Source organism: Anastrepha obliqua, chromosome 5, assembly GCF_027943255.1.
Source record: "Anastrepha obliqua isolate idAnaObli1 chromosome 5, idAnaObli1_1.0, whole genome shotgun sequence".
NCBI classification, from domain to species: Eukaryota; Metazoa; Arthropoda; class Insecta; order Diptera; family Tephritidae; genus Anastrepha; species Anastrepha obliqua.
The window spans coordinates 50,118,408-50,143,880 of NC_072896.1; the positions used below are offsets into that span (position 1 = coordinate 50,118,408).

Sequence of the window (25,473 nt, forward strand, 5' to 3'; positions counted from 1 at the left end):
CAGGCTTTCAAAGCTTTTCGCTCATTCCGTACATTTATGTTGTTTATTAAAATCCAAGATCCCGAGCGGGAAAAAAGTGCAGTGTCGAAACAGCCTTTGCTGCACAAAAGATCTTATACTTGTATTTGGACCACCCTGTTTATATGAACATGTGTCTAATTTAGTGTTGATTCCTTAGTAGGGTTTGGTTCTTAAGTATTTATTATTATTATATTTTTAGAATTCTTATTGGGTTTATCACAGCACAAACTTTTGTATGAAAATTTACTTCACACATCTTTCCATCAATTTAATACATTCCGTTATCTTATATCTTTATATCTTGATTTGTTGTTGTTGTTGTTCTAATAATTAAGGTACGTTGTATTCCATTCGGGATAGTTTTTGTCATTGAGTCCATTTAGAATTTTCTTCTCAAGCAAAGAACCTATAAGATATAGAGAACAAAAAAAAATCATTTCGATTAGGATTTCTTGTTTTTTTAGTTACATGGTTTTATTAGAAGTAAAGTTATGCCTAATAGTAAGTTTTTGAATCTTAATCTAATTTAACTGCAAGCTATCCCGTTGAATAGGCTCCCTTTTGCCTACCTATCACCAACCAACGCGGGGCGATCTTTTCATTGTGGACGTGAGATGCCGATTGTGTGTGCGAGAGCTGCAGCAGAGGATTCGGGAGGTTCAACCACTTTTTAAAATATTTTGCTCTCAATTAGTATTAACCAACGAAAATAAATTAAATACATTTCATAGCATGAAACGTGAAACTTTGTAATGCGATCTAACTACGTTAGGTTAGGTTAGGTTGTAGCGACTGTCTACTATATATGAGACACACTCAGGCCCATAACCCATTGCCACACCGCATGAGGAACTTGTGCTGATCTCCATAAAGCCAATGTGAAATTTTCAAAAATGTTATTATATAATTTTTATTTTTTTTATTTTGGAAGATCCCTGATTTCCATAGTACTAAGATCTTCCAACTCATTAAAAATTATCTACCTAATATAAAGTGGTGAATCTACATCTGGAAAGAGCAGGACAGTGGCACAGAAGGTGCGAGATCGTCTTGTCTACTACTTCGTTCAGACAGCTTCTGCAGAAATCATTTGTGCGCACGCCTAACCTCTGAGCGTGTCTGCCTATAAGACTGTGCCCAGGTCCTAAGTCTATACATATTTTGGGTTAGCAGTGTTACGTTTAGCATTGACGCACGCCCACATTTGTCGGGCGATTCTGTACGGGGGTTGGTTACCTCAACATGCATTAGCAGCTCTTGACAACTTCTCTGATATTATTCTTACAAGATTGCATCTTTTTAACATCCTTTTAGAAAGAAACTAAAATATCACAATATGAAATATAGATTAATGATATTTTAAACAGATTTATATTAGTAAAAAATATTATTGATCAGTACAAATCGATAAAAAATTTATAAATAAATTAAATACATAATAATATATACATAAATAAAAGGTGCCATAAAATTAATAATCCATTTTGTTTTAGAATAACTTTTTTACTAAATAAAAAAATAATATTGAGTTGGCTGTTACAGTATACAAACAGGCAAGCACAGCAGCGCGTGAAGTTCAAAATGAATATTTCCATCACTTAAAATCATTTTATTTTTATCTTTATTTAGTTAAAAACTGATTCAAAAACATAATAATACATAATTGAATAATTTTGCGCCACCTTGTATAATAATCTAACATTAAAATCGACTGGTACGGCAATTAATATTTAACATAATAAGTGGGCGATGAAAAAATTGTCGGCCTGGTGGATGCCGCAATTGCTCACAAGCAACAACAAGCAAAAGCGGCAGTTAACTTCGAAACAGTGTTTGGAGTAATTTAAGCGAGATCCGAAGGGGTTTTCGCGTCGAGTTGTCACCGTTGATGAAATTTGGATTCAACATTGCACACCAGAAGCTAAGCAACAATCAAAACATTGGATTTCTCTCGGTGAATCTGCTCCAAAGAAGGCGAAGATAGTCCCAGCGGCCGGAAAGATCTTGGCGACGATTTTTTGGGATGAGAAAGGCATCATCCTAATGGATTTTTTAGAAAAGGAAAGAATGATCACTAGGAGTTACTGGAACACTTTCACAAAAATTGAAGCAGACACGGCTGAATTTGGCGAAAAAGGTGCTGTTTCACCACGATAATGCAGCAGGACATTCATCGGAGTTGTCGCCGTCAAACTTCATGAATTGCGTTATGAATTGCTGCCGCACTCCCCGTATTCACCCGATCTGACTCCTTGCGACCTGCTCTTGTTCTTTAACATGAAGAAATGGCTCGCGGGAAAAAACATTAGAGGAAGTCATCGCCGAAACAGAGGCGTATTTTGGAGAGTTCGACAAATACTACTTTTTGAAGAGGTCAAAAAAATGGCCGGAGCGTTGGGAGAAGTGTATCTTTGTAAAAGGGGACTATGTTGAAAAAAATTTTTGTTTTTGAAAAAATGGTGTCTTCATTTCTAACACGAGTACTTACTGAACCCCCCTCGTAATGATAACAATAATAATAATTAAAATAATTAATAAATATTTTTACCTAAATCGAAGGACACTTCAGAAGGAAGGTTGATGTTTTTGAAGGACATTTTCATGGCACTTGAAAATTTAAATCCTGTTAGGAAATTTAACTTTACTCTTTTTTGTTGTTGTATATCAAAAGCAGAATGCGGACTTATGTCCATGATACTAAGAGCCTGCATATGTACATGTACAAGAACTACTAAAAATTGCATATTTCAATATGTTTTACAATTTAAGTCCCAGTACCCCTCTAAAGAAAATGTCAAAAATGTTTAGTAAATGAAATAAAAAACAAACCTTGTTACGCTATAATTAAAAGCAATTACTGCATTAGAACTCACTATTTCAAGACCTACCATTCTCAGCGACCATCCATGCTGTTAGCTTTTCATCTTCAGTTTTATTGGTGCCGTCCCACGGTTGGAATTTAGATTTATTCATATCAACAGACTGGGGATCAACTCTGAAAAAATAATTTTCAGTGTGTTTACTAATTTGTTCTGCTAATTGCAAATCGCTTATAGAAAAATATTATTTATTAATTAATTAAGAAATAGAAATGCTTGTGCGAAATGGAAAATTGCACTGATATAGGAACAAACTACATGCCATCACAGGAGTACTACATACAAATATTACATACTTGAAGATTGCGCTTAAGAGACACGGTGCTACAAAACTAGCTACGCATAGCTACAAAAACAAAACATATACAAACACACAAACATATATGCATTTAATGTCACAACAAAAATCTATCTACATGAGCCAATTTCACTAAAATGTATAATACAACAACATTTTCGCACTTTACCCCTCATTTCCAAATCGAGTGTGGATTTTGATTGTATGTATGAATAGTTGATTTGATATGTGCGTATGCAGTACTCGTAACGAAATATCAGAAACCAGTGGGATAGCTGAAATTCAATCAATTTCGATATGTACGAGAATTACCGTCCGTCCAGATAGGTGCATAGATTGTGTTATTATAATTTAACCCCATTCTATTGTTTACCGTCCACTACCTACTAAATAAATACTTTTAACTAAAAGTACATATCTACATATGTATGTTTACTTGGATTTTATTTTCATTAAAACATGGTCTGTATGTTTACCTAATGGGCCAAAATTGGCACTCATCATCTGTGGGCGGGTCAAGTGAATCCTTAGATATACTAGAACTGATGCACAAAATACACGTTTAATTTTGAAAAAATGTTATAATATTAATATTGATAAGCGTAAGACAAATGACGAACAGAGAGGAACACAAATGTAATATAAATATAAGTACATGTATATATGTATGTATTAAAAATAAGGCTTACAGGAGACAAAAAAAAACACAATAAAAATTAAATTTAACACATAACGTACGTACATCCAACTCTTTTTTACACGGTTTTTTTCCACGATTTTGAAATAACGCGGTTCGCTAATAAGAATTAATACATATTTTTACGCGAATTTTTTCGTCTAGCACGAACCCCTAAAAAGTTTTTTTAATTCTAATTTTGACAGTGTCTTGTAAAAACGTAGCTATACAGCAACAAAATACAATTGGAGGATTTCCGTAACCCCCGGTATCCATAAGTAAACAAACCGTCAATCGGTTTATTTATGTCCATATAATGCCGACGAAACGGGATTGTTCTGGAAAACATGGCTAAAAGACCGTACAAAATCTGAAAAATCAGCTGGTGGTTTTAAAGCGCTCAAAGATCGAGTGACGTTTTTGTTTTGCAGTAACGCATCGGGTGATAAAATGTTAAAGCGTCTCTTAATAAAAAAATCATTTATGCCACGAGCTTTAAGAGGTAAGAACATTAAACACCTTCCAGTTCATTTGATGGTGAATAAAAAGACATGGATGACGACTGATCTGTTTACAAATTGGTTCAGCAACTGCTTTATTCTTGAAGTCCAGGAATATATGGAACAAAAAGATTTGGAATTCAAAATACTTGTGCTCGTTGATAACGCGCGCAGCCACCCAGTGCGGGATCATTCAAATATTCAATTGCTGTTTTTGCCGCCCAACACCACCTCGCTGATTCAGCCACTCGATCAGGGTATTATGGCAGCATTTAAAATGTACTACATCAAGCAAACGTTTAAATATGTACATATATGATATTTTAGATTCAGTAGAAGAAAGAAATTTGAATGTTAAAGAAGCATGGAGAAATTTTATGATTATGGATTGTATTGTCTATATATATATATAATTGGCGCGTACACCCATTTTGGGTGTTTGGCCGAGCTCCTCCTCCTATTTGCGGTGTGCTACTTGATGTTGTTCCACAAATGGAGGGTCCTACAGCTTCAAGCCGACTCCGAACAGCAGATATTTTTATGAGGAGCTTTTTCATGGCAGAAATACACTCGGAGGTTTGCCATTGCCTGCCGAGGGGCGACCGCTATTAGAAAAATGTTTTTCTTAATTTTGGTGTTTCACCGAGATTCGAACCAACGTTCTCTCTGCGAATTCCGAATGGTAATCACGCACCAACCCATTCGGCTACGGCGGCGGATTGTAATACACATGCTTCTTTTGCCATCAAACATTTGCGCAAATCGACCTTAAATGCTTTTGGAAAAAATTGTGTCCAGTAAGCGTCAAAAGTGGAAGTTTCGTAGTACAAAATTCAGCCGTGTGTTCTGAAATTATAAATCTATCGAATGCAATTGGTGGCGAAGGTTTCAACAACATACAAACGGCTGGCGTCGATGAATTAATGCGAGAAATCCCTTTGGATGAGGACGATTTGATTTGAATTTATGACAGTTTGTGATAGTAAAGAAGCCGATAATGATGGAACAACATTTTCTTACTCATGATCCTGACGTAATCTAAATTTTATGTAGTTGGATATCAAGAATTATATAAGCAACTTGAGAAACCAAAAATAATAGAATTTATAGCAACCAAAAAAGCAGCAGAGGTCGTTAATAATGAACGAAATTCTTCATTTGAATCAAACCCGACACTACCTACTGATGAGAGCAACATGACGGAACAGTCCCTAATAAAGATGTACGCTTGTTATCAAGTAGCGATGAACAGTTACAAAATTGATTTTTATTCCTAATTTTTATGTTTTATACTTATGGATTGAATTTTCACTGTACACTAATTTTAATTTTTATTGTAATAAAATGAATTGTTTTTGTTTTTTTTTGTAAAATGGATTTCATTATTACTTCTTTTGCACGGTTTTTGGGAGAATATTGCGAGTTTTTTCATCTTACGCGATTTTTTAAAGTTGTGGAACACATCCCCAAATTTACCATATGTCGCATGTATTTTCTAAGGAACGTATCTACCGTGTAAAAAAAGAGGGGTGTATTTATGTAAATATTTATTTGCTTATATTTATAATATATATAAAAAAATGAATGTTTTACTTTTTTACTCAGTATATACTAATAGTAATAGTAGTAGTTAGTAACTTTAATAAAAATACCCAAATATGCAAAATTAGTTTATCATTAACTAAAGCGAAGTGAAACGCTTGTTCTTTAATAGACATGAAGACACACATGTAAAGCTTGACAAATTAGCCGATTGGAAAAGTGACTGATGAAACACGGCCGCACATTGCTCCAAGAATGAAATGGTGACTTTTATGGCGTATTTGTTAGATGCAATTTTCTGAAGAAGGCTATGATGGAGACAGTAAAAATAACTGCCTTTATAAGATCCAATGAGACCCTTCAAACCAATTGTAAGTATATTCTCGCTCTAACCCCTATATTACATATTATTGTAGTATGGTGGAGAAAAGAGTGTGAACATCAAAAGAATTGACAAGGAGCGATGTCAACCACACAATGGAAAGCATTATAAGCGACATTAAAATTCCTTCCAGTAGATCTGCAGGCAAGATACGGGTATATCGCGCGCAGTGCAGCAATAAGGTTGAACACTTTAAGTGAGTGGTTAAACACGGACTACGGTCACGGTAAAATCTAGGCTAGCATTTTGGAGCTTTCCGGACTGGTAGACTGTGCACTACCGCCTACGCTTACCATTACAACATTCACGACCCTCCTACCCTCAACAGAAGCGTGGGAACGGGACGTTGTAAGACAGAGCGAATCCATCCATGTATACACAGATGACTCAAAACACGATGGCAGAGTGAGTGGAAGTGTATATTCCGAACATCTGGGGATTTCCTTCAGTTTTCAGCCCCCCGACTACGGTAGAATCTTTCAAGCTGAACTCAGGCGGCGATAAAATCCGACTATTCGACATCCACCGACATGTCTCTTAACGAGATGGCTGAGTCATTTCACCTAAAGTTAACATGGGCTCCTAGCCATTGCAACATTGAGAGTAACTGCTGAGCCGATGAACTAGCTAGACTCGGCACCAAATTGACCAGCAAATGCATGACAAGCAATAGACAATGGCATAGGAATACCCTTACAAACAAGTAAACTACTTATCCTTGAAGAAATCGTAAGAGCAGCGAATGAAAAACGGCTTAATGAAACTACCGACTCTCAATGCTAAATATAGAATCTCTGCTAAGATGAGATAAGTATAGTCTAAGCACAATGATTTCAGTTGTAACGGGACACTGTCTAGCAAGTAGGCACACCCAGAGGATAGGTGCGCAAGCACATGACTTCTGCAGAAGCTGTCTAAATGAGGAAGAGAAAGAAACGATCTCGCACCTTCTGTGCCATTGTCCTGCTCTATCCAGACGTAGGTTTACTATTCTACGTACACACTTTTTTGATAAACTGGATGATCTCAATTCTGCAGAAATCAGAGATATTCTAACATTTTTGAAAAGCACACACTGGTTTTAAGAGAGATAGAGGCTAGTTCCCCACGCGTCATCACAATGGGCTATGAGCCTGACTATGTCCCACAGGACAATCGCTTGAAGCTAATCTACCTCTATATTACTTCTCGTGGTAGACATGTCAGACAAAGTGGCTACTAACCAAGCCGTATGGCACTGGCATTGGATTTATATCTAACTCAGTTTGCGAGCACTCTGAAATGCGTATAAACATCGAATGCTTCACACGCAGACCGGCGGCTTTGATATTTCTTCATACAGAGATTCCTTCTAAAGAGGTTTAACAGTGATGTAACATTTCAAACAAAAAAAACCAGCGAACTTTTTAATTGGGGGAGATGCATTTTGAATCATTCAACAACCCTAAGTTTAAGCAGAGAGCTTTCTGTAGTATAAGGTAAGCAGAGTTTGTATTGCTGGTGACAAGCACTCGCTAATGTAGTTAAGTTTAGAGATATCAACAATTATCCTGAAAGGTTAGTGGCTAGGAATACCTTAGGTTCAATGGCAGTGAGTCCGTAGTCAGTGACCGAATACTTGTCTTCTCTACATGCCTAATGTACTCAAGGCGGTTTCACTGAACAAAGGAAATACAGGAGTTACATACTTTAACCAACTGCGAACTATCTTTGTGCTGGGCTATAAGCAACACAGCCAAAGTTGGATAGAGCTTTTAAGTTTAAGAAATCTGACACTCTCGATACTGATGGTATAGGAATTCATGCGCTTAGATGCAATATTACTTCAAGTTCTTACTGCATCATCAATTCTTTCACAACTAAATTGCTGCCGCAAGGGAGAAATTGTAATATTTATGCTCCCATTCCACTAACATTCCCGAGAATCCATCTGCGGAACTTTCTTGTTTCTGGTAAAGACAGTACAAATTTAGAAAATGCTGAAAAGTTAGAGCACCTCCTCCTGCAGAGTACTCCACACTCCCTAATCACATCAAAGTAACAATAGTAAAGCTGTGGCCAAATAACTGTTTACAAAACTTTTTCCAAGAGAGCAGTTAACAGCTAAGAAGCACAATTACATGTCTGTCAACAGAAATTTAATTATGATCGAACTACTGTAAGACAGATTCTGCGTCAACTACGTAGTGAGACAAGGAAAGATCTCGCGGGTCTTTATAATTCGCGCTTACACCCTTTAGGTGACTTGGTAAGTGTGCCTTTTGCAGTTTTTCCACAAATGGAAAACGGTTTTACGTCGTCTCTGAACGCCAGATGGTTTTTAAGGAGGAGCTTTTTCGTGGAAGAAATACACACTTGTTTGCCGAAGAGCGACATCCATTAGAAACAACGTTCTATCAATTCTATCTGAAGATAACATACTGACTACTGACTGGTAGCAAACGAGGTCAAGATACCACTTCGATTTCCACTTCTTTCCAGCACATTTATTTATTTTTCCTTTACATACCTTCATTGTCATTCCTTTTATTTATTTTCTTTCCTTTCCTTTAACTTCCTCTGCTGTCCCTTCTTCTAATTTCTTTTTATTTTATTTCCATGTCATTCCTTACTACATTTCACTCGCATTTCTAAACAATTATTTCTTTATGTTTCCTAGGCCTTTACTTTTTTCTTTGAAACAAACAAAAGTAACTACATTTTCCTATCTTTTCTTCTTTCTCATTCTTCTTTTCCTTCTTTTTTTTATTATTTCCTAGAATACATCAGCTTTTTAACCGAAGGCATTAGGATTTCAAATCTTTACCTCAAAACCGAAATTTCTAATTTTAAATCCTAAGCTTCGATATAATTAACTTTGGTTGGTTTTATTACTGGCTTACTTACGCATTTGTTGAAAGCGAGTCAGCATAACTACCGTTGTTCACTTCAATACTACTGGGGATTTTCACCTTACTCTTCTCTGTCAGCGAGTTCTCGTTCGAATAACCATTTGGCAAACTAGAGTTATGTTGCACGAAGGATTGTTGTTGGTATGTTGTGAAGGGAACTGTATTTGGGAGCTTCGCTGTGTCGCTATCCGAATCGAGCGAGAGGTGACCGAAGAGATCTTCAAGTAAAATATTTGCTTTTGAATTGCGTTGGCGTTGACGTTTAGCTGACGTTTTGATTTTAGAACTGAAAGAAATGTTATTTGAGTAATTTTATAATCATATTAGGTTAAATATCAGTCTACGAGGACTAAATGATGGAGAATAAAGGATGTTCAGGTTAACCAGCCGATAAAGAACCATCTCATATCGACCAGAATTGGTCTCTAGTGTTGTTATGAGATTGTATAGATATGTAGGCTTGGATCTGACTCCCTATGCTATATTTTGCAAATCTTAGTAAATTTCTGATCCTCTGATCCCGAATATTATCCAAAAAAAAATACGCATGCTGTACTTTTCACCAGTACTAATTGTGTCGCCTGAGATAATCCGTGAATACCCCAATTAGTTGCCTGCCTACGTCAGAGAATAATTAGTGAATTTTATGTTGTACGAGCGCAGAAAAATTCCGGCGGTCCTGCAGCAGGTTAATTATATGGCTTACTGCACATCTTGAGTTCTTGCTACGAAAATCTCGTAAATTTGCCACATCTGTCATACGGCGACAGTCATTAGAAATAAACGAAGCCAAACTCGTATTCTTTGGGTCTTTACATTATTAAAGGCATTCGAATAAAAACCAACGTAATTTAGAAGGCAAATCAAACGATTGTGATAAAAAAATTACCCTCCCACTTCTAACTAATTGATTATAGGGTGATTCAGACATGATGTACGAGTATTATAGATCTTTTTCAGCAATTATTAGTGATATTATATGTTAATTCTTTTCAGACAATTAGTACTGCAGGCTTTGGCAAACTTAGTCATAGAGCGATACTCAGTTGAACAACGAGTAAAAGTTCCCCAACGTTTTATGAAAATGGTTGTTGAAAGTCGGGCAAAAAATAAACTTCGTGCAAGATTATTAGGATTGTTTTCTAAACGGATATGTTAACAAGCAAAACTGAGGGTTTCGGGCTGATGGAGTCATCGGATGGTACTTCTTCGAAAATGATGCCGGTATAGCTGTTACGCTGAAGAGTGATCATTATCATATTTTGTTTCAACAGAACGGTGCCACTTTCCACACAGCATATAAAATAATGCCCCTATTGAGAACGAAGTTCTTATAATACATTATCTCACGAAATAACGAAGTCAAATGGCTGCCGAGAGCATCATATTTGACACCATTGGACTCCTTTCTCTGGAGCCACGTGTAAAGTATTATATAGACAAATAAATCCGATACAATTCCAGAGCTGGAGAACGAAATCATACGCGTTAGAAATGATATGCAGCCCGCACTTTACCAAAAAATAAAGGAAGATTTTGATATGATGCCGGAGGAGACGTGGTGGGCTTTAACGGATATTACATTTTATATATAAATACCATGACGACCAACGTAATGAAATAAAAAAAAAATACCAGTCTAACGGTTAGACGCGATAGAAGTGAAACCTTCCGTAAAACAAACTGAGAGAGAATGAGACGAAAGCAGCATTAGGGGCGGGATAATTATAGGTTCATTATAATATTGCTATAAAGTTCATATTTTGTTTTCTTCATTTTATTATTATTCATCCTCAATGTTTTCAATTTCAACAAATGATACGAGTGGCTTATGATAGCTAAAATATGATACAAATGCTTTGGTTTCGATGTTGTCAACATATCTTTGAAATACCGCGTCAAATGTTGTTTTTGATCGTGTTGTTGATTCAGTGCGATAGTTACACATTTTTAAATTGAATGTTGTATTGAGAAAGTCAATTGAAGGAACCGCTGTGTCCAATGCAAAATTTACGTTAAAATCGCCACTTAAAATCATTGGAACTTTATCGTAATCTTTTCTAAGTATCCGCGATACTTCTGTAGTGTAGAAGTATACACTTTATTAAATTTTCGTGAATGAATTCCGTGATGCTATTTATTAATTTTTTTTTCTGTCGATATTCACGACACTTTTCTGCATTATTTTTCGGCATAATTGCGGTAAATATTTAAAAATGAAAATATTTACGAATATAAAAATACACACGCGGTTGCTATTATGAGCGTCCCCAGCAAAACCTGCGTGACCGAAACTCTAACACAATTACATTTTTTTGAATGTTACAAACACATATGCACGCAGGTTTTGCTGGGGCGTGACCGAAACTCTAACACAATTACACATATCGCTCATTTGCTGCAACGTCGTCATAACTCAAAAATCGTAAAATTTTAGTTAACATCACTAATATATCGGAAATAATATGTTTGATCAACTGACAAAGTGTTATATCCGAAGTTTTAACATTTCACGCAGCATCGCGATAGATGCCTTTCGCTCTAATTACATATCCTATTGTGTCGTATTTGCAACAACGTATTATCTCAGTTGTGCGTCGGCTTTTGTGTGGTTAACATCGTGAAGTTCTCTAGAAAAGTGTCATATTTCGTTTTGTGACAATATTAATAAAAGGTAAGTTCACTTTTATATCTCTTTCTCTATCGTGTATATTGCATTATTTTAAGATATGACGTTGTGCATGTAACAATTTGAGTGAACTCCTGTAGTGTTTTTGAGTGTTATGACGTTTTTGCAGAAAATAATAATTTTTATTTCAGTACTATTTTGTCTTGAAACACTATTATAAATAAGATGTATTAGTGAAGCAATAGTGTATTAAAGAACTATTCACTGTTATGACATTCTTGCACTAAATATTTTTTAAGTATAAATTATTTGCTATGAATCATTTCCATTTATGTCAGTATTGTTGTCATTTTCAGACAAAAAATAATGGAAACTAATTCTCCATCCGCCAAAATGGTGGGAATGGCTTTAAAAAAACAAGATGGAAAGGGTAAAGAATGCCAGATAAAAAGTACATGAACAGTGAATTTTGTTGAAATGAAATCGGACTCATTAAGCTCGAGCTCATTTTCTGAGGATGATGACGATTCCGTACGTGATACCACATACATTCCACCCGATATTGTCAGTAAGAGTAACAGTCACTGCGAACCAAATTCAACATCAGACAGTTCTGAGGCTAACACAACCGGTGTCGAAACTCCGATGATTTTAACTAGTCCACGAAAACGAATTTAAGGTGGCAAATAATATCATTAAAAAGAAAAACATGAAGGATATTACAATGACAAGAGCATTTTATACAAAACCTCAGATAGCGGACCGCAAAAAAAGATCTGCTAGAATTGATACAGAAAAATCCCATTCCTAAGTATTATAGACCTTTTTATGAGCAATTGTAATCCTTATTCAATTCATTTTTTTACTTAAAATGAATATTATTTTTTACGTGAATTTATGTTTCTTTATTTTTGTACCTGAAGTAATATGTTAATTTTTATGTTACAATAAAATATGCAATGAATGCAATAAATTTTATTTAATATCCATATTTTTGTCTCTTATAATGTTTAGTAAGGTGCAAATATAATACAGTCACAAGTCAGAATTTGCAATAGATTTTCAGCTATAAAACTTTTTGTTATTTGCTGTAACGTCACAATTTTAATTATGTCAGACCATAAAACCTATTTTTGCAGCAACAACGTCATAAGAAAAACTCGGAGTACTTTTGAAGCTACAGAAAAAAGTCCATTATACATTTCAACCTTTAATTTACATATACGTCTTAACCAGATGCTATTTCAGCAAATTTAACCATAATTTTCTTTTCATATACAATTTTAATATATATTAAACAATTTAAAAACTGAAAAATGGGTCTCCTGTAAAATCACAATTTTTGAGTTATGACGACGTTGCAGCAAATGAGCGATATGCACTCGTATTTGTTTGAAAATCGACTTTTTTTTGGTTCTCCGTCACCTTTGGAAAATGTGTAAACAGTAAGCAAACTTTATTCAAATATTTTCCCTCATTTTTGCATCAGTAAAATTAAACAAACGCCGTAGCCGAATGGGTTGGTGCGTGACTACTATTCAGAATTCACAGAGAGAACGTCAGTTCGAATCTCGGTGAAAACACCAAAATTAAGGAAAACTATTTTTCTAATAGCGCTCACCCCTCAGCAGGCAATGGCAAAACACCGAGTGTATTTCTGCCATGAAAAAAAGCTCCTCATAAACATATCATAAAATAAAATAAAATAACTGTATAAAAAAAAATTTTTTCTTGTGATTCGAACCAAAGATTTTGGATCGGAAGCTCACAATGCTAGTCGCTCGGCTACCGCGCCATGCTGTCGGTGCTGGCCTAAAAGTTATTTAGTTCGTCGCTACGTTTATATCAACATATAATATAATGCTTCGTAGCCAAGAGGTCGCTTTTTCGTTTCACTTTTCCTCAAATCACTCCCAACGATTCTAAAGAAGTTTTCACTTCAAAAATAGTTTCGACAATTCATTGTGTTTTATTTATAGAAGTAAATCTGCCGCCTTATTGATCATAAAAGAATAAATTCATATTGAACTGAATTGATAAGAGCAAATTAAGGCAAAAGAGATGCGATTTCACTTCGGTTTTCAGTTCGAACCAATAACTATAACAAAATCCTTGAATATTTCAAGTTAAACGTTTTATCTATCATTTATATATCATCGGAGCGATTCGAACAGGTCCTCCTTTTTTGTGTATTGACCTTAAAGATGGTTGCTATGTGGGAAATCTAAAGGGATACTGTAGGATTTATAAGTGAGATAGATCGAGACAATTCCAAAAAAGGGTTGGAATTATGTTAGCGTTAGAATTATGTATGCTACGACGAAGTCTACCAAACCAGCCACATGAATGTAGATATGTCCCATTATGGGCAGTCCATTATTACGACAAACTCAATTAACCTCGGTGAGGACTGATTACTCATCCCTACGGTGTCATTCAATAAGAATTTTGCCTCTCGCTTTCCATCTCGGGAGTACGGGAGGTTTACTAAACACCTTTGACATAAAAGTATAGACAGATAGTTCATGAATGAATTGTGGTGTTGAACCAGGTATACTTATATATTCTCATAGACTTAGAATTAAAAAATCTGTGCATTATTTGATGCGCATTGTGCGAATCTAGGCAATCAGCTGACCGTTCTTGACATCAGAAGATGCATTGCATCATACATCGCAAAATCGAGATGTCATATGTATGTATGGACTTGTATGTGTATGTATGTATGAACTTCATAACTATTTTTATTTTAAGTAATTCCACACAATTCTTCATGCATCAATCAATGTCTTTTGTCGTCACTCAACAGAGAGATGATGCTTTTCTTTAATTTATCTTGTGTGCTTTGTGGTACGGCTCTTGATCCCCGATACTTCAAACTTACCCCAATATAAGATCGAGTTCATCGCCATTGTTCAACTCAGCATTCCGCGCAGGCGGTAAAGGCTTCTTGTCATCTGCAACACCTTGATATTGCTGTCTGACGGGTATTTGTTCATTAGGATCGCCTCTCTCCACAGGGGGTTCAAATCCGTTACGCATTATCAGGTTAGCCGAAGGTGCTTGTTTGGGCACTACCTTGGAGAACATATTATACACTTTCCCATCCTTGCCCACCGTATCGATATTTAGTAAACTGGGACGCGCCTGCAGGTAATAGCCATTAATTTTCGCAGAGTTTTTAGCATTCTTTGAAGCTGTCTCGAAAAGTGCGTAGTTCCGGTGGCCGTTCGCTAAGTAGATAACTCCAGCTTTGATATTTCCTGCTGTGGTATTGCTAGTGTTGAAGGAAACATTTGGAGGCTGCGGCGGTTGCAGCTGACCAGTGTTTCGGTTCAAATATATATCATTTATGGACTCTGTGAATGCCAGATTTTCTTGCGAACGTTTATGGAGCGCAGAATCCACACCGTTAAGGTATACGTGACTAGCTGGCGCGAGAATCGCATTATAGCGCACGGAGCCACTTTTCAAAGAGGTATTATCTTCCATTGGGTCACGCAGTTGCAGATTTGCGATGTTGTTCGAGTTATTGGTGAGCATCGCATTGTTTTTGAGCGAGTTTGAGTTTGTGGTGACTGTAGACATCTGGAGCGGCACCGTGGAGTGGTTCGTATCTCCACCATTTATTGCCAAAAAACTTATCTTTGGCATTTGTATTTGATTTGCATTGTGTGAAACTGGAATCGTTGTTCGTTTGGCATAAACATTGTTGGCTCCCCGATGGATATTAATTGTCGCATTTAATGCATTGTTGGCATTTACGGTATTGTTATTGTTGCTTTGTCTATTACCCTGCTGCAGCAGTTCAGTCACTGCTTGGAGTTTCTCTTGCACCGGAAGCACGTTATTCGATAAATTTTGCAGCTGTCCTGCGTTTCTAACAGCATTGACATTGGCATGGGCAGCAGCCGCTGCGGCATATTTGGCCGTAATTTTCACATTAGCATTGACAGCCGCAGTGGGTGAGATGCGTTTCAATGCATGAAAGTAGGCATATTTAAGACTTTGCTGCGCTGTGGGTCGCTTGTCCGGATCATAGTGCAACATGTCCTCCAACAAATCTAATCCGGCTTGACTGCAACGTGTCACAATGGTGTTGAGTGGTACTTTGATGCATTCCGGATAACGAAAGTGTATAGTGGCAGCGAGCCTATATCCCTCTGGCCAGTCGCTCTAAATTGTTGGTGGTCACATATTTTGAAATATTACAAATATGTACTTTTACATACCTTCTCCGGAGTTCCTAAAACAGAACAAACTTTAAATAGTTGATCCACCTCACTACTGCCTGGAAATAGTGGTCGAAATGTATACAGTTCCGCCATGATGCAGCCCATTGCCCAAAGATCTATGGAACTGCCATAATTTGTGGCATGCAGCAGCACCTCTGGCGCGCGATACCTGTTGGAAGATTTTACGTAAATGTCATAAACATTTGTATTAGAAAACATCAAAGTTACTCACCATCTCGTGGAAACATAGTCCGTAAACGGCGGTCGCGATCGTATCTCGCGCGCCAAGCCAAAATCTGCAATTTTTATAAGTTCCGGTCCTGAGCAAAGCAAATTCTCCGGTTTCAGATCGCGATGAAAAAATCCATGACGGTGCATGAACGCCAAGCCGGTGAGTACCTTTTCATGAAAAAAGCGATAGTTATAAAAATTATATTCGAATAGCCAGCAGATTATTAAAATTTTTTAAACTTCACTTTCGGCAGTAAAACTGTATGGCAAATGTTAAAAGTCAATGTGCGCTAGATTGTACCGAAAAAATTTCGCCGTAAGTCCTGAGTTTGTATTATTTTGCAAGGCGATTTCGAAAAAAACATTACTTTTATCCGAATATAGGAGTTTTCTAATCGTCCACAATCGTCAATGCCTGCAGACTCATGGCAGTGATAACTGGGTTCTCACTCATAGGAGAGCAGACAGCCAAACTGCGTATCCCCTAGAATATATACTTCCATAGTTGTGATCGACCGGAGAAAATGAAAACTATCCTCCACTTCCTCTGTCAATGCTCTGCACTATGAAAAACGAGGATGTTAACCTTTGGCAAACCGCATTTTGAAAACCTCGAAGAGCTGGCCGGTATACACGGCCTTATGAGATTTCTTAATCGCACAGGTTGAATCTAACCGTGAAGAAATAACCGTATATCTGGTTGGTAGCAAGGATGTGGCAATAAGCTGGACGGCAAAAAACTTGGATTACTGGTGGATCGCCACTTCAACCACTTTTACATTTTTCATCACATCTTCGACATTTACAGTCGGATCTTAAAGGAGAGCCCATTTTTTGTTACAAATTTCATTACCCTCAAGTACTCAAGAAATAATCTTTTTTGATGTTACTTTTATTTATTTTAATCCATGTTGTAGAAGTTGAGATGTTCTCGTAGATAAGAATGAGGTACTTGAGGTCAATGACCTTCAGAACAAACAAAAATCTATCAAATATTGAGAAACTTTTTCAGTAATGCTACTCTAAAGCCCATCGAGAATAACGAACGTAGTAGCAGGACGTCGACAACTGAAGAAAATATCAATAAAGTGAAACCAAAGTTGATTAATAACCGCAAGTTAACCATCAAAGAGCTGGCAGAGGACTTCAACATTGCTTATTGATCCGTTCCGGATATTATAGTTAATGATTTGGATTTGAGCCGTATTGCTGCAAAGTTGGTCGATCTGGATTTCATGCAAAAAGAGATCCACGTTGATACCGCCATAGACATGATTTCTCAAGACCGAATCCGACCCGATATTCACCAAAGGTATCATTACTGGAGACGAGACGTAGGCTTATGAGTACGACACGCAATCCCAACATCAGGTTATATACAGTTAATATAAACAATCATTTGAGCATTGTGAGACGTTTATGTGAAGCAATTCGCCAAACAAGAACGAATTTGTGGGAAAACAACTTGTGGATTTTGCACCATAATAACGCACCGTCGTACAGTCCCATCATTGTACCCTGAATTTTTGGCCAAGAACGGAACGAATACCACCTAACAGCCATCGAATTCACCAGATATGGCTCCCTGCGACTTTTTTCTGTTTGATCGTTTAACAGCCGTGAGGAAGTAATGGAATATTTAAAGATGGCTCTGTTGGTTATACCGAAAATATTGTTCCAGAAATGTCTCGAGATCTGGATTAGAAGTTGGCATAAGCTCGTTACAGTTGATGGGGAGTTTTTTGAAGGCGATAATATCACTTTTGGGGACAAAACTTGTATTTTAAATTTTCTCGAAAACTTTTTAATTAAGGTGGGTTGTTCGGCGAAATTTTTTTTCTGGCAAGGTGGTACCATCTAATGTGCACATATTTATACTGGTGGTTACATATGTATATACTGACATACATACATATGGACTTTGTTTTGTAAATAATTTATTTAAATTACTTTACCTGAAACAGTATGCTTTTCAGAGTCGGTTCGGGCAAATGTGTGTCTCGATCCTTTATCATTTGATACAAGTTCTCTTTCATGTATTCGAAAACAAAATATAAAGTATCATTTTCGCGTATGACTTCCTTCAGTTTAACAATGTTCGGATGGGAAAGCTTCTTGAGGGACTGCAAGCACACATTTTACATAATTAGATTGATCGGATTAGAATATAACAAAAAATAATAACAATAATAAAATAGAACTCACCTTGACTTCGCGCAAATTCATCGCCTCCTCCCAGGAGTAATATTTGCGCTTCATACGCTTAATAGCCACTTTTTCGCCAGTGTCCTTGCGTTGAGCCAACACCACGGTGCCGTATGTGCCATCACCCAATTGTGAAAGGGTAATGTAACGATTCATATTACTTTAGCGGGCAGTACCCGTAAATGAAAAACTGCCGCAATTAGTTTCACTCAGTCAAAATTTCAGGCAATAAGATACACGCATATGTATGCAATGAGCCGTTAAACAGCATTACTATGAAATTGATAGAAGAAGCAGAAAAATAATTATAATAGCCACATTATTTTTTATGTAGTGGAAATTGATGTTAATATTGAAAAAAAAATATTTCAAAAATTTCGCTATAAAACTGAATATTTTTCTTTTCTTTTTTGAATGTTTATTATTTTTTAACAAAAACCATATAAATCGAATTTCCTAAAAATTCCGAAAGTTCCAAAAAACTTTTCACCACACTTTTAATTAGAAATTCTACAAAAATTTTTTAAACTTTTGTATAATAAAGGGCACGTTGAAACTTGTTAAACATCTCCGCTAACACTTCAAATTTACACTTTATTATATCGGGTGTTTTTTTAGAAAACTGAGAAACTGTGCCGGCATTTCTGTTCAGTAAGGTTTGGCAAACTATCATGAATCCTTTAACGCCAGAATAATGCTTCCAAATTGTGAAAATTTGCTTTGAAAAATATAAATCTGTTCACAAAATTCATAGATTTTACTGTTTGATGCGGTTTACACGCTGGCGACATCATCAGTCCTTATTTCTTTGGAAGTGAAGGAGCTGCCGTTGCGGTGAATGGCGTGCGTTGTCGAGCCATGCTGACAGAATATTTGATTTCGAAAATGAATCAGCTAAACATCGACGACATTTGATTCCAACAAAGCGGCACAACTTGCCATACAGAGCGCTTAAGAATCGATTTATTGTAACTCGTAGTCGCGGCAGGCGCCTGTACAACTAAATACATCATTTTTTTCAGTACTTCTTGACATTTCATCATACAATAGAAAGACTTATTACGCCTCAATAACGTTTACAAATCGTACAATTGTATTACGAAAATCGACGTTCTGTTAGAAATATTCATCGCGCGCTCAGGCCAAATATTGGTGTTCAGCGATGAGACCCATTTTCATATCTTTAATGACTACGTCAATAAGCAAAATTGTCCTATTTGGGCTGAAGAGCAAACCAAGACCATTCAAGATCAGTCATTTCAATCATTTGGTGCAGCCTATGGGCTGGAGGAATCATGGGCCCATATTTCTTCAAAGACGAAGAATGTAATGTGCACGTCAATCATATTTGAGACTTATGAACAAGGTAGGTGGGAAAGTAAATGAAATGGTTAATGGTCATAGTGGTATCAAAACCACTATGAGACCTCCAACGGACAGATATCTACAGCCAACCAGAGCTGTTGATGTAATAGAGAAGATTGATGGGATTTAGATTGGCGCACTGCTCTAGACTGTCGAAGAAAGGAGCACCCAGTGACCTTAATCGTCTAGCTGCCAAACTCGGACACTTACAGAGAAAGTGCTCAACACTCTCCTTCTCGGAAAGGTCCCCACAGCATCTGCAATGAGGATTAAATGGTAAGCTTAGCTTTTCCGCGTGTGTGCCAATTTTAAGGAAATAGATAAATTGACTAATTTGGAGAAAATCCCTGCTCCGACTCCTAATTCCATCTAGCAGCCGTCAGTGGAGACAGAGGCCCCACCTTCGGTGCAGATTTTTCTCTAGTTCCAATCCTGCCTACTTGAAAAGACTACTCTGGCACGACCCTCAAACTCCAGTTCGCGAAATAGAAATACGGTGTTAACTACCCAAAAGTTCTACCATATCACTTGAGAGATTGCCTCCAGAGGCCAACCTCTTTAACCTGATTGCACTTTGAGCAGCGATGGAAATAACGTAAACGTAGATTGGAAGTAAGTGCAAAACGACTTTCAGGGTAGCATTGGGGCAAGCTCTACATGCTCCGGTCATGCCAATACATGCAGTCTTTGCATCCTCCCCAGTTTAGCTTTCTAGCTTTCGAATAGCTTCCTACCAAACCAGTTAAATCCATCCATATGTCAAATTTGGCAGAAACACTAATAGTACCCATTTTTTGCCGAACATAGATTTGCAGGAGTTTGAAGCTATACTTGCCTTCTTTACCCGATGTACTAGGCAACTGTAGTGCCTTCGCTTATCTGTTTGGTACTACAGTTGCCTAGTCAAAATAATTGTTTTATTTATTAAATAATTTATTCAAAAGCAAACTTAGATGATTAATTTTACGCCACCTTTTGTATGTACATACACAAATAAAACTAAACCCCATTAGTAATTCAGACATATAATATATTGGTTGTTTGTTTGTGCGACTGAGGACTCGTTTTAAAAACTGAAGTTAAAAAAAAGAAGAAAATGTTCGCATGCGGAAAAAAGAAGAAATGTGTGTGCATTCAAACATTTTTACGACACGCGTTTGGTTTCTAAATGAGCTCTTGTCATTTCATTCTCGAATACAATAATTGCCACTAATGCCAAAGAAGGACGTCATTTACTATTAAAATTACAGCAATCAGTCGGCAAACTCGAAGAAACTATCGCCAAAAGTTTAAGTCCCCAAGTTCAATCTCTTAACAGTGGGAAGTCCACCAACAGACATATTTATGTAAGAGCTTTAAAGTGGAACTAGCTTTAAAAAAACTAGTTCATCATGATACCAATTTTCATATTCCCATTATTGCTTCTTCCTCTTGGAGCTTGACATTTTCTCATATCGTGTTTGTGTTCAGTATTGCAAAAGGTGTCGACTTAATAGCGCACAATAAATAATTTTATTATTGGCGTAGTTACTCTTCGAAAGCATGTCTCCTGTATTTCACAAAAAATAACAAATAATCCAACATACGTGCTATACCTAAGTGCATTTACTTACTAGGGTAAACCAAAAGTTATATAATTTTTTGTTTTGTTGCAAGAAAACGGTTCTTATTCATATTATATAGTTTTATCTAAACTTTTTTCACTCTTTTCTCAAATCTAAATAAATTAAAATTTGATTATCCAAATCAGTCTTTCCCTAAAAAATTAAAAAAAATAATAAATATCATATTTATTCACGATGTGTGTCGTCTATCCAAATGTAAGAGATAAGAGTTTATTAAGTAGAAAAACGTTACAATATTTATGTTATCGCACAATTTACAGAATATGATATAAATCTTAATTCTACATCATTATATTTATATATTTATCACAGGTTTGGTTTTTTAAACGATTTTTTCTTTTTTTCGAAGGAAAAAACTACTATGAAAAACCACCGCTTTACATCTTACAAGCTAGGGTTAATCTATACGCATTTAAGTACCACGGCCTAATTGAACATTAAGGAAGTTCAGTTATTAGCAGATTGTCCGAAAAACTGGAACGAATTTTGAATCTTTTAGTCAAATTTTGTATTTGATCTGACAAAATCTAAGTTTTTGATTCATTATGAAGCTTTCTGGTGGAGAAATGCCATGGGAGTCGTAGCATCATTTAGAGTACCTTATTTTGGCAGATTTGCAGTTTCTTAACATGTGACTTTGCGATATTACTCCAGGCTGGACAGGTATATAATATTATTGGCTGAAATATAGACTTATAAATTATTAATTTATTTTCATCACTTAAGCCTGAGCGTCTATTTATTAGGGGATATAACATTTTAATTGCCAAATTTACTTTATCCTGTATGTACTTTACATGATCGCAAAAAGATACTTTTTTATCAAAAATCACCCCCAGATATCGTACGGTATTGGCCCACGGGATATCATAACTACCTAATTTCAAACCTGTACTTGGTATAAAGCAATGACTTCTTTTTCTAGTGAAAAAGATAGCTTGCGTCTTACCAATGTTTAATTTTATTTTCAAGTACACAAGTAGTCTGCCATGTTTTGTAGTGCATCTTGAAGTTTGGTTACGATTTGGTTACCAAACGCATTCGAATAAAATATGCCAATGTCGTCTGCATACATAGCATATGAACAATTGGCTAATTTGGGAAAATCAGAGCAATAAATAATGTACAGTAAAGGACCAAGTACCGATCCCTGGGGAACTCCAGCGGGTAATTCGATCATGTCAGAGTATTCGTTATTCAGAGACACGCAAAAGTAACGATTTTTTAAAAGGCAATTTATGATTTTTACTAGTTGTAATTCAATTTTTTAACATAAGACTACCCAGTTGCCATCAGCAGCCCCTAAAGGGTGTAGTGGTTGGTCTGCAAAATTGGTTAGTTGAAAGGTGGATGTAATGGTTGATGAAGTAGCCTGGAGCTACGAGCTCGCCATTAAGTTCAAGTTTGGCATAAGGATTGCGACCGTGTTTTCTAAAGGGAGGTATCTACTATAAGCTCAGCATTTACTCTTCAGCTGACACTCACTTTTAAGTATGTCCGAGGAACTATCAGGCTTGGATTTTAGCCGCCTATAGAATTTTTTTATGAATAATTCATTTACCTCTCCCTCTTTGCCACGTTAGAGTCCAAGTAATTACACCTCTTTTGGAGGCAAACAAGGGCGTTTTTTCACTTTCAAGCTTGTATCGCGGTCAATATTTCCCAGCTCTAAGACAATTAAATCGAAGAGCCGTTTACCGAAATTATCGCGCTAAGAATCAATTATTTTTTGTGCGTCTGGGTGAAACTAAAGATGATTGAAGCACATACATTTAATACAAGCAAATTAAAAGTTGGGTCTGAAGAAGAGTTAACTCTGTGGCACTCACCGTTCACCGCCAACTGCAAACTGCTTTTTCGAAAAAAATGTCCAGCCAAAATTGCTCAAGTGGTTACTGTGTTCAAAAGATCCGAGTAAAGCGAGGGTAGACCAGTAAGCCCCTGAGAATTAAAATACGCAGCCTCTTTTCATCAAAAACGAATTTAATTTTTCAATATTATCTCTTTGCAGAATCGATGTTACTGATACCGCACGTCCGCATGGGCCCTCTTCCACTGTCAATCTCTTCTTTGTTCTTTGATCTGTGATAATGCAATCATGTTTCGTCTGCATTTTTAGAAACGGCACAAAAACCCGCTCGGATTGCTTGCTAGTTTTTCCTACACATGTTTACACAAAACTAAAATCATTGGTCGATGGAGTTCGAGATCCATGCAAGTGAGAGCTGCAGACTCAACAATTCCCTGTTCTTAGATGTCATTATTTTTCCTTTCCCAAAACCTTCTCTAGTAATATTCAACAGGGTACGCTTGCCTGGTTGCTGAATAACTATCCGAAGTGGCGTCAGCTCGAGCATCACCTCCATCGCAGTTTTGGGAAAGGTTTGCATCGCCTCCATGATATTCAAGCTGAAGCTTAGCTAGTGCTGCCCGTACTGTCGAGAGAAGGCTCTCGATGCCCAAGCAACCGCTCCATTTGTCATGATGTACATCCAGGGCAAGGAGAAGATACTTAACTTCGATGACCAACCCACTAGCAACCCCGTCCATGTTGATCTCCCTCATTCCTGGTAAGACTCTTTTCCCAGTGAAAGGAAAGATGGCTATTATATCCAGCCAACCGGTCTTGATGTTTTACACAAATGAAAAAACCTGCAGTTTTTCGCTACCTCCGAACAGAGAATGATTTTTATGAGGTTCTTGTTCATGGAAGAAATACACTCATTTTCTGCCAAGGAGCGACCGTCATTAGAAAAAACTTTCTATCAAATGGGTTTTGTACCTGGGATTTCAAGCGTGTGCACCTCTAAATGGTAGTCAACCGATTCGGCCGCGGCAGATGCACTTTACCCAGTTATTAACCCATTTTTACAAAATTTACAAAATTTCATTTAAAGCAATCGGATTCTTCTAACATCCCTTTTTTCAGAAATCCGGCACCCTAGAGTTTGCACGCTTTGCTACAATTTATTTTTCACATGATAAATATATTTTTATTACCATCATCACCTTCGATTATATTGCACACATACGTAGGCATAACGATATTATAAATCGATATATTGATGCGAGTAAATATACATCCATACATACCTACAGACATACTCGTATACAAGCATATGCTAGTTGATCCTCATTCTTAAACTTAATAGCTTTAATGCTCGCAGTAGTCAAGACACATTTTCCACAGTCAGCCAAGGTCAAAGCCGTCATACTTTGTACCAATCATACTAAACCTTGTTAGTTATATAAATATTGAATACACGTTTAATATTATATTTACATATTTACATTAAGGCAAGCTTGCACACATAAATACGTAGGTAAAAGAATTTCTTGAAAGCAACTCCTTCACTCCTTCACACAGTTGACCCAGAAATTTACAACCTGGCTTTACTAATAATTATCACCAATGTTTGTAGGTTTTATATAATTGCATGTTGATATGTATTTGTAAATACGTATTCATTATAAATGTATATATTCATTAGAAATGTCTATAAGCCAATTAAAGTCTACACACAAGTCTATGATTGTCATAAAATTGACCCAGTTCAAACAAAGCGTACAACAGACCTAACAATTGTGTCAGGGTGCCTCTTTAACAAACGTCGTAAGCCTTTAGAAATATGAATAAATAAAGTGCCCACTCCCGTTTAAGTGTACGTCCTAAATTTTATGCAATGTGAAGGAAACTATCTATTAATAGTTAAATAGGCAACCCAATTTCTTATTTTTTTTCCTTTCAAAGTGTCTACTGATGCTTAAAAATACGGTATGGAGCGTCCTCTTAAATCGAAAAAAACCAAGCGTTTAATATTTGGAAAGTTTTTCTACAGACATACATATATGTACTTAGATATACATACATATATAGAACACAATACCCGGTGAGTGGCCGATTGGCATTTTGACATAGTACCGGCATTCGATGGGTTCTCTTAACAACTTTTTGGCGTAGTATGTACTTTTATATTCTCAAACCCACTAATAA

The 25,473-nt window shown here is 36.5% G+C and overlaps 1 protein-coding gene across 4 annotated transcripts in view; it reads right to left on the minus strand.

Moving 5' to 3' along the window:
• Window positions 1–245: 245 nt before the first annotated feature.
• Window positions 246–25,473, minus strand: part of LOC129249281 (uncharacterized) — a 34,660-nt gene continuing 9,432 nt past the window's right edge. For 2 of the 4 annotated variants that reach the window (XM_054888994.1, XM_054888993.1), the window contains exons 2-10: window positions 18,490–18,762; window positions 18,240–18,407; window positions 16,286–16,452; window positions 16,051–16,222; window positions 14,703–15,994; window positions 9,185–9,475; window positions 3,675–3,740; window positions 2,910–3,016; window positions 246–427 (exon numbers count right to left, since the gene is read on the minus strand). In XM_054888994.1, coding sequence (XP_054744969.1) covers window positions 345–427; window positions 2,910–3,016; window positions 3,675–3,740; window positions 9,185–9,475; window positions 14,703–15,994; window positions 16,051–16,222; window positions 16,286–16,452; window positions 18,240–18,407; window positions 18,490–18,645 — 2,502 coding nt within the window. In that variant the 5' untranslated portion in view covers window positions 18,646–18,762 and the 3' untranslated portion in view covers window positions 246–344. The remainder of the gene's footprint in view (window positions 428–2,909; window positions 3,017–3,674; window positions 3,741–9,184; window positions 9,476–14,702; window positions 15,995–16,050; window positions 16,223–16,285; window positions 16,453–18,239; window positions 18,408–18,489; window positions 18,763–25,473) is intronic. The other 2 variants (XM_054888996.1, XM_054888997.1) reach the window with 2 other exon arrangements.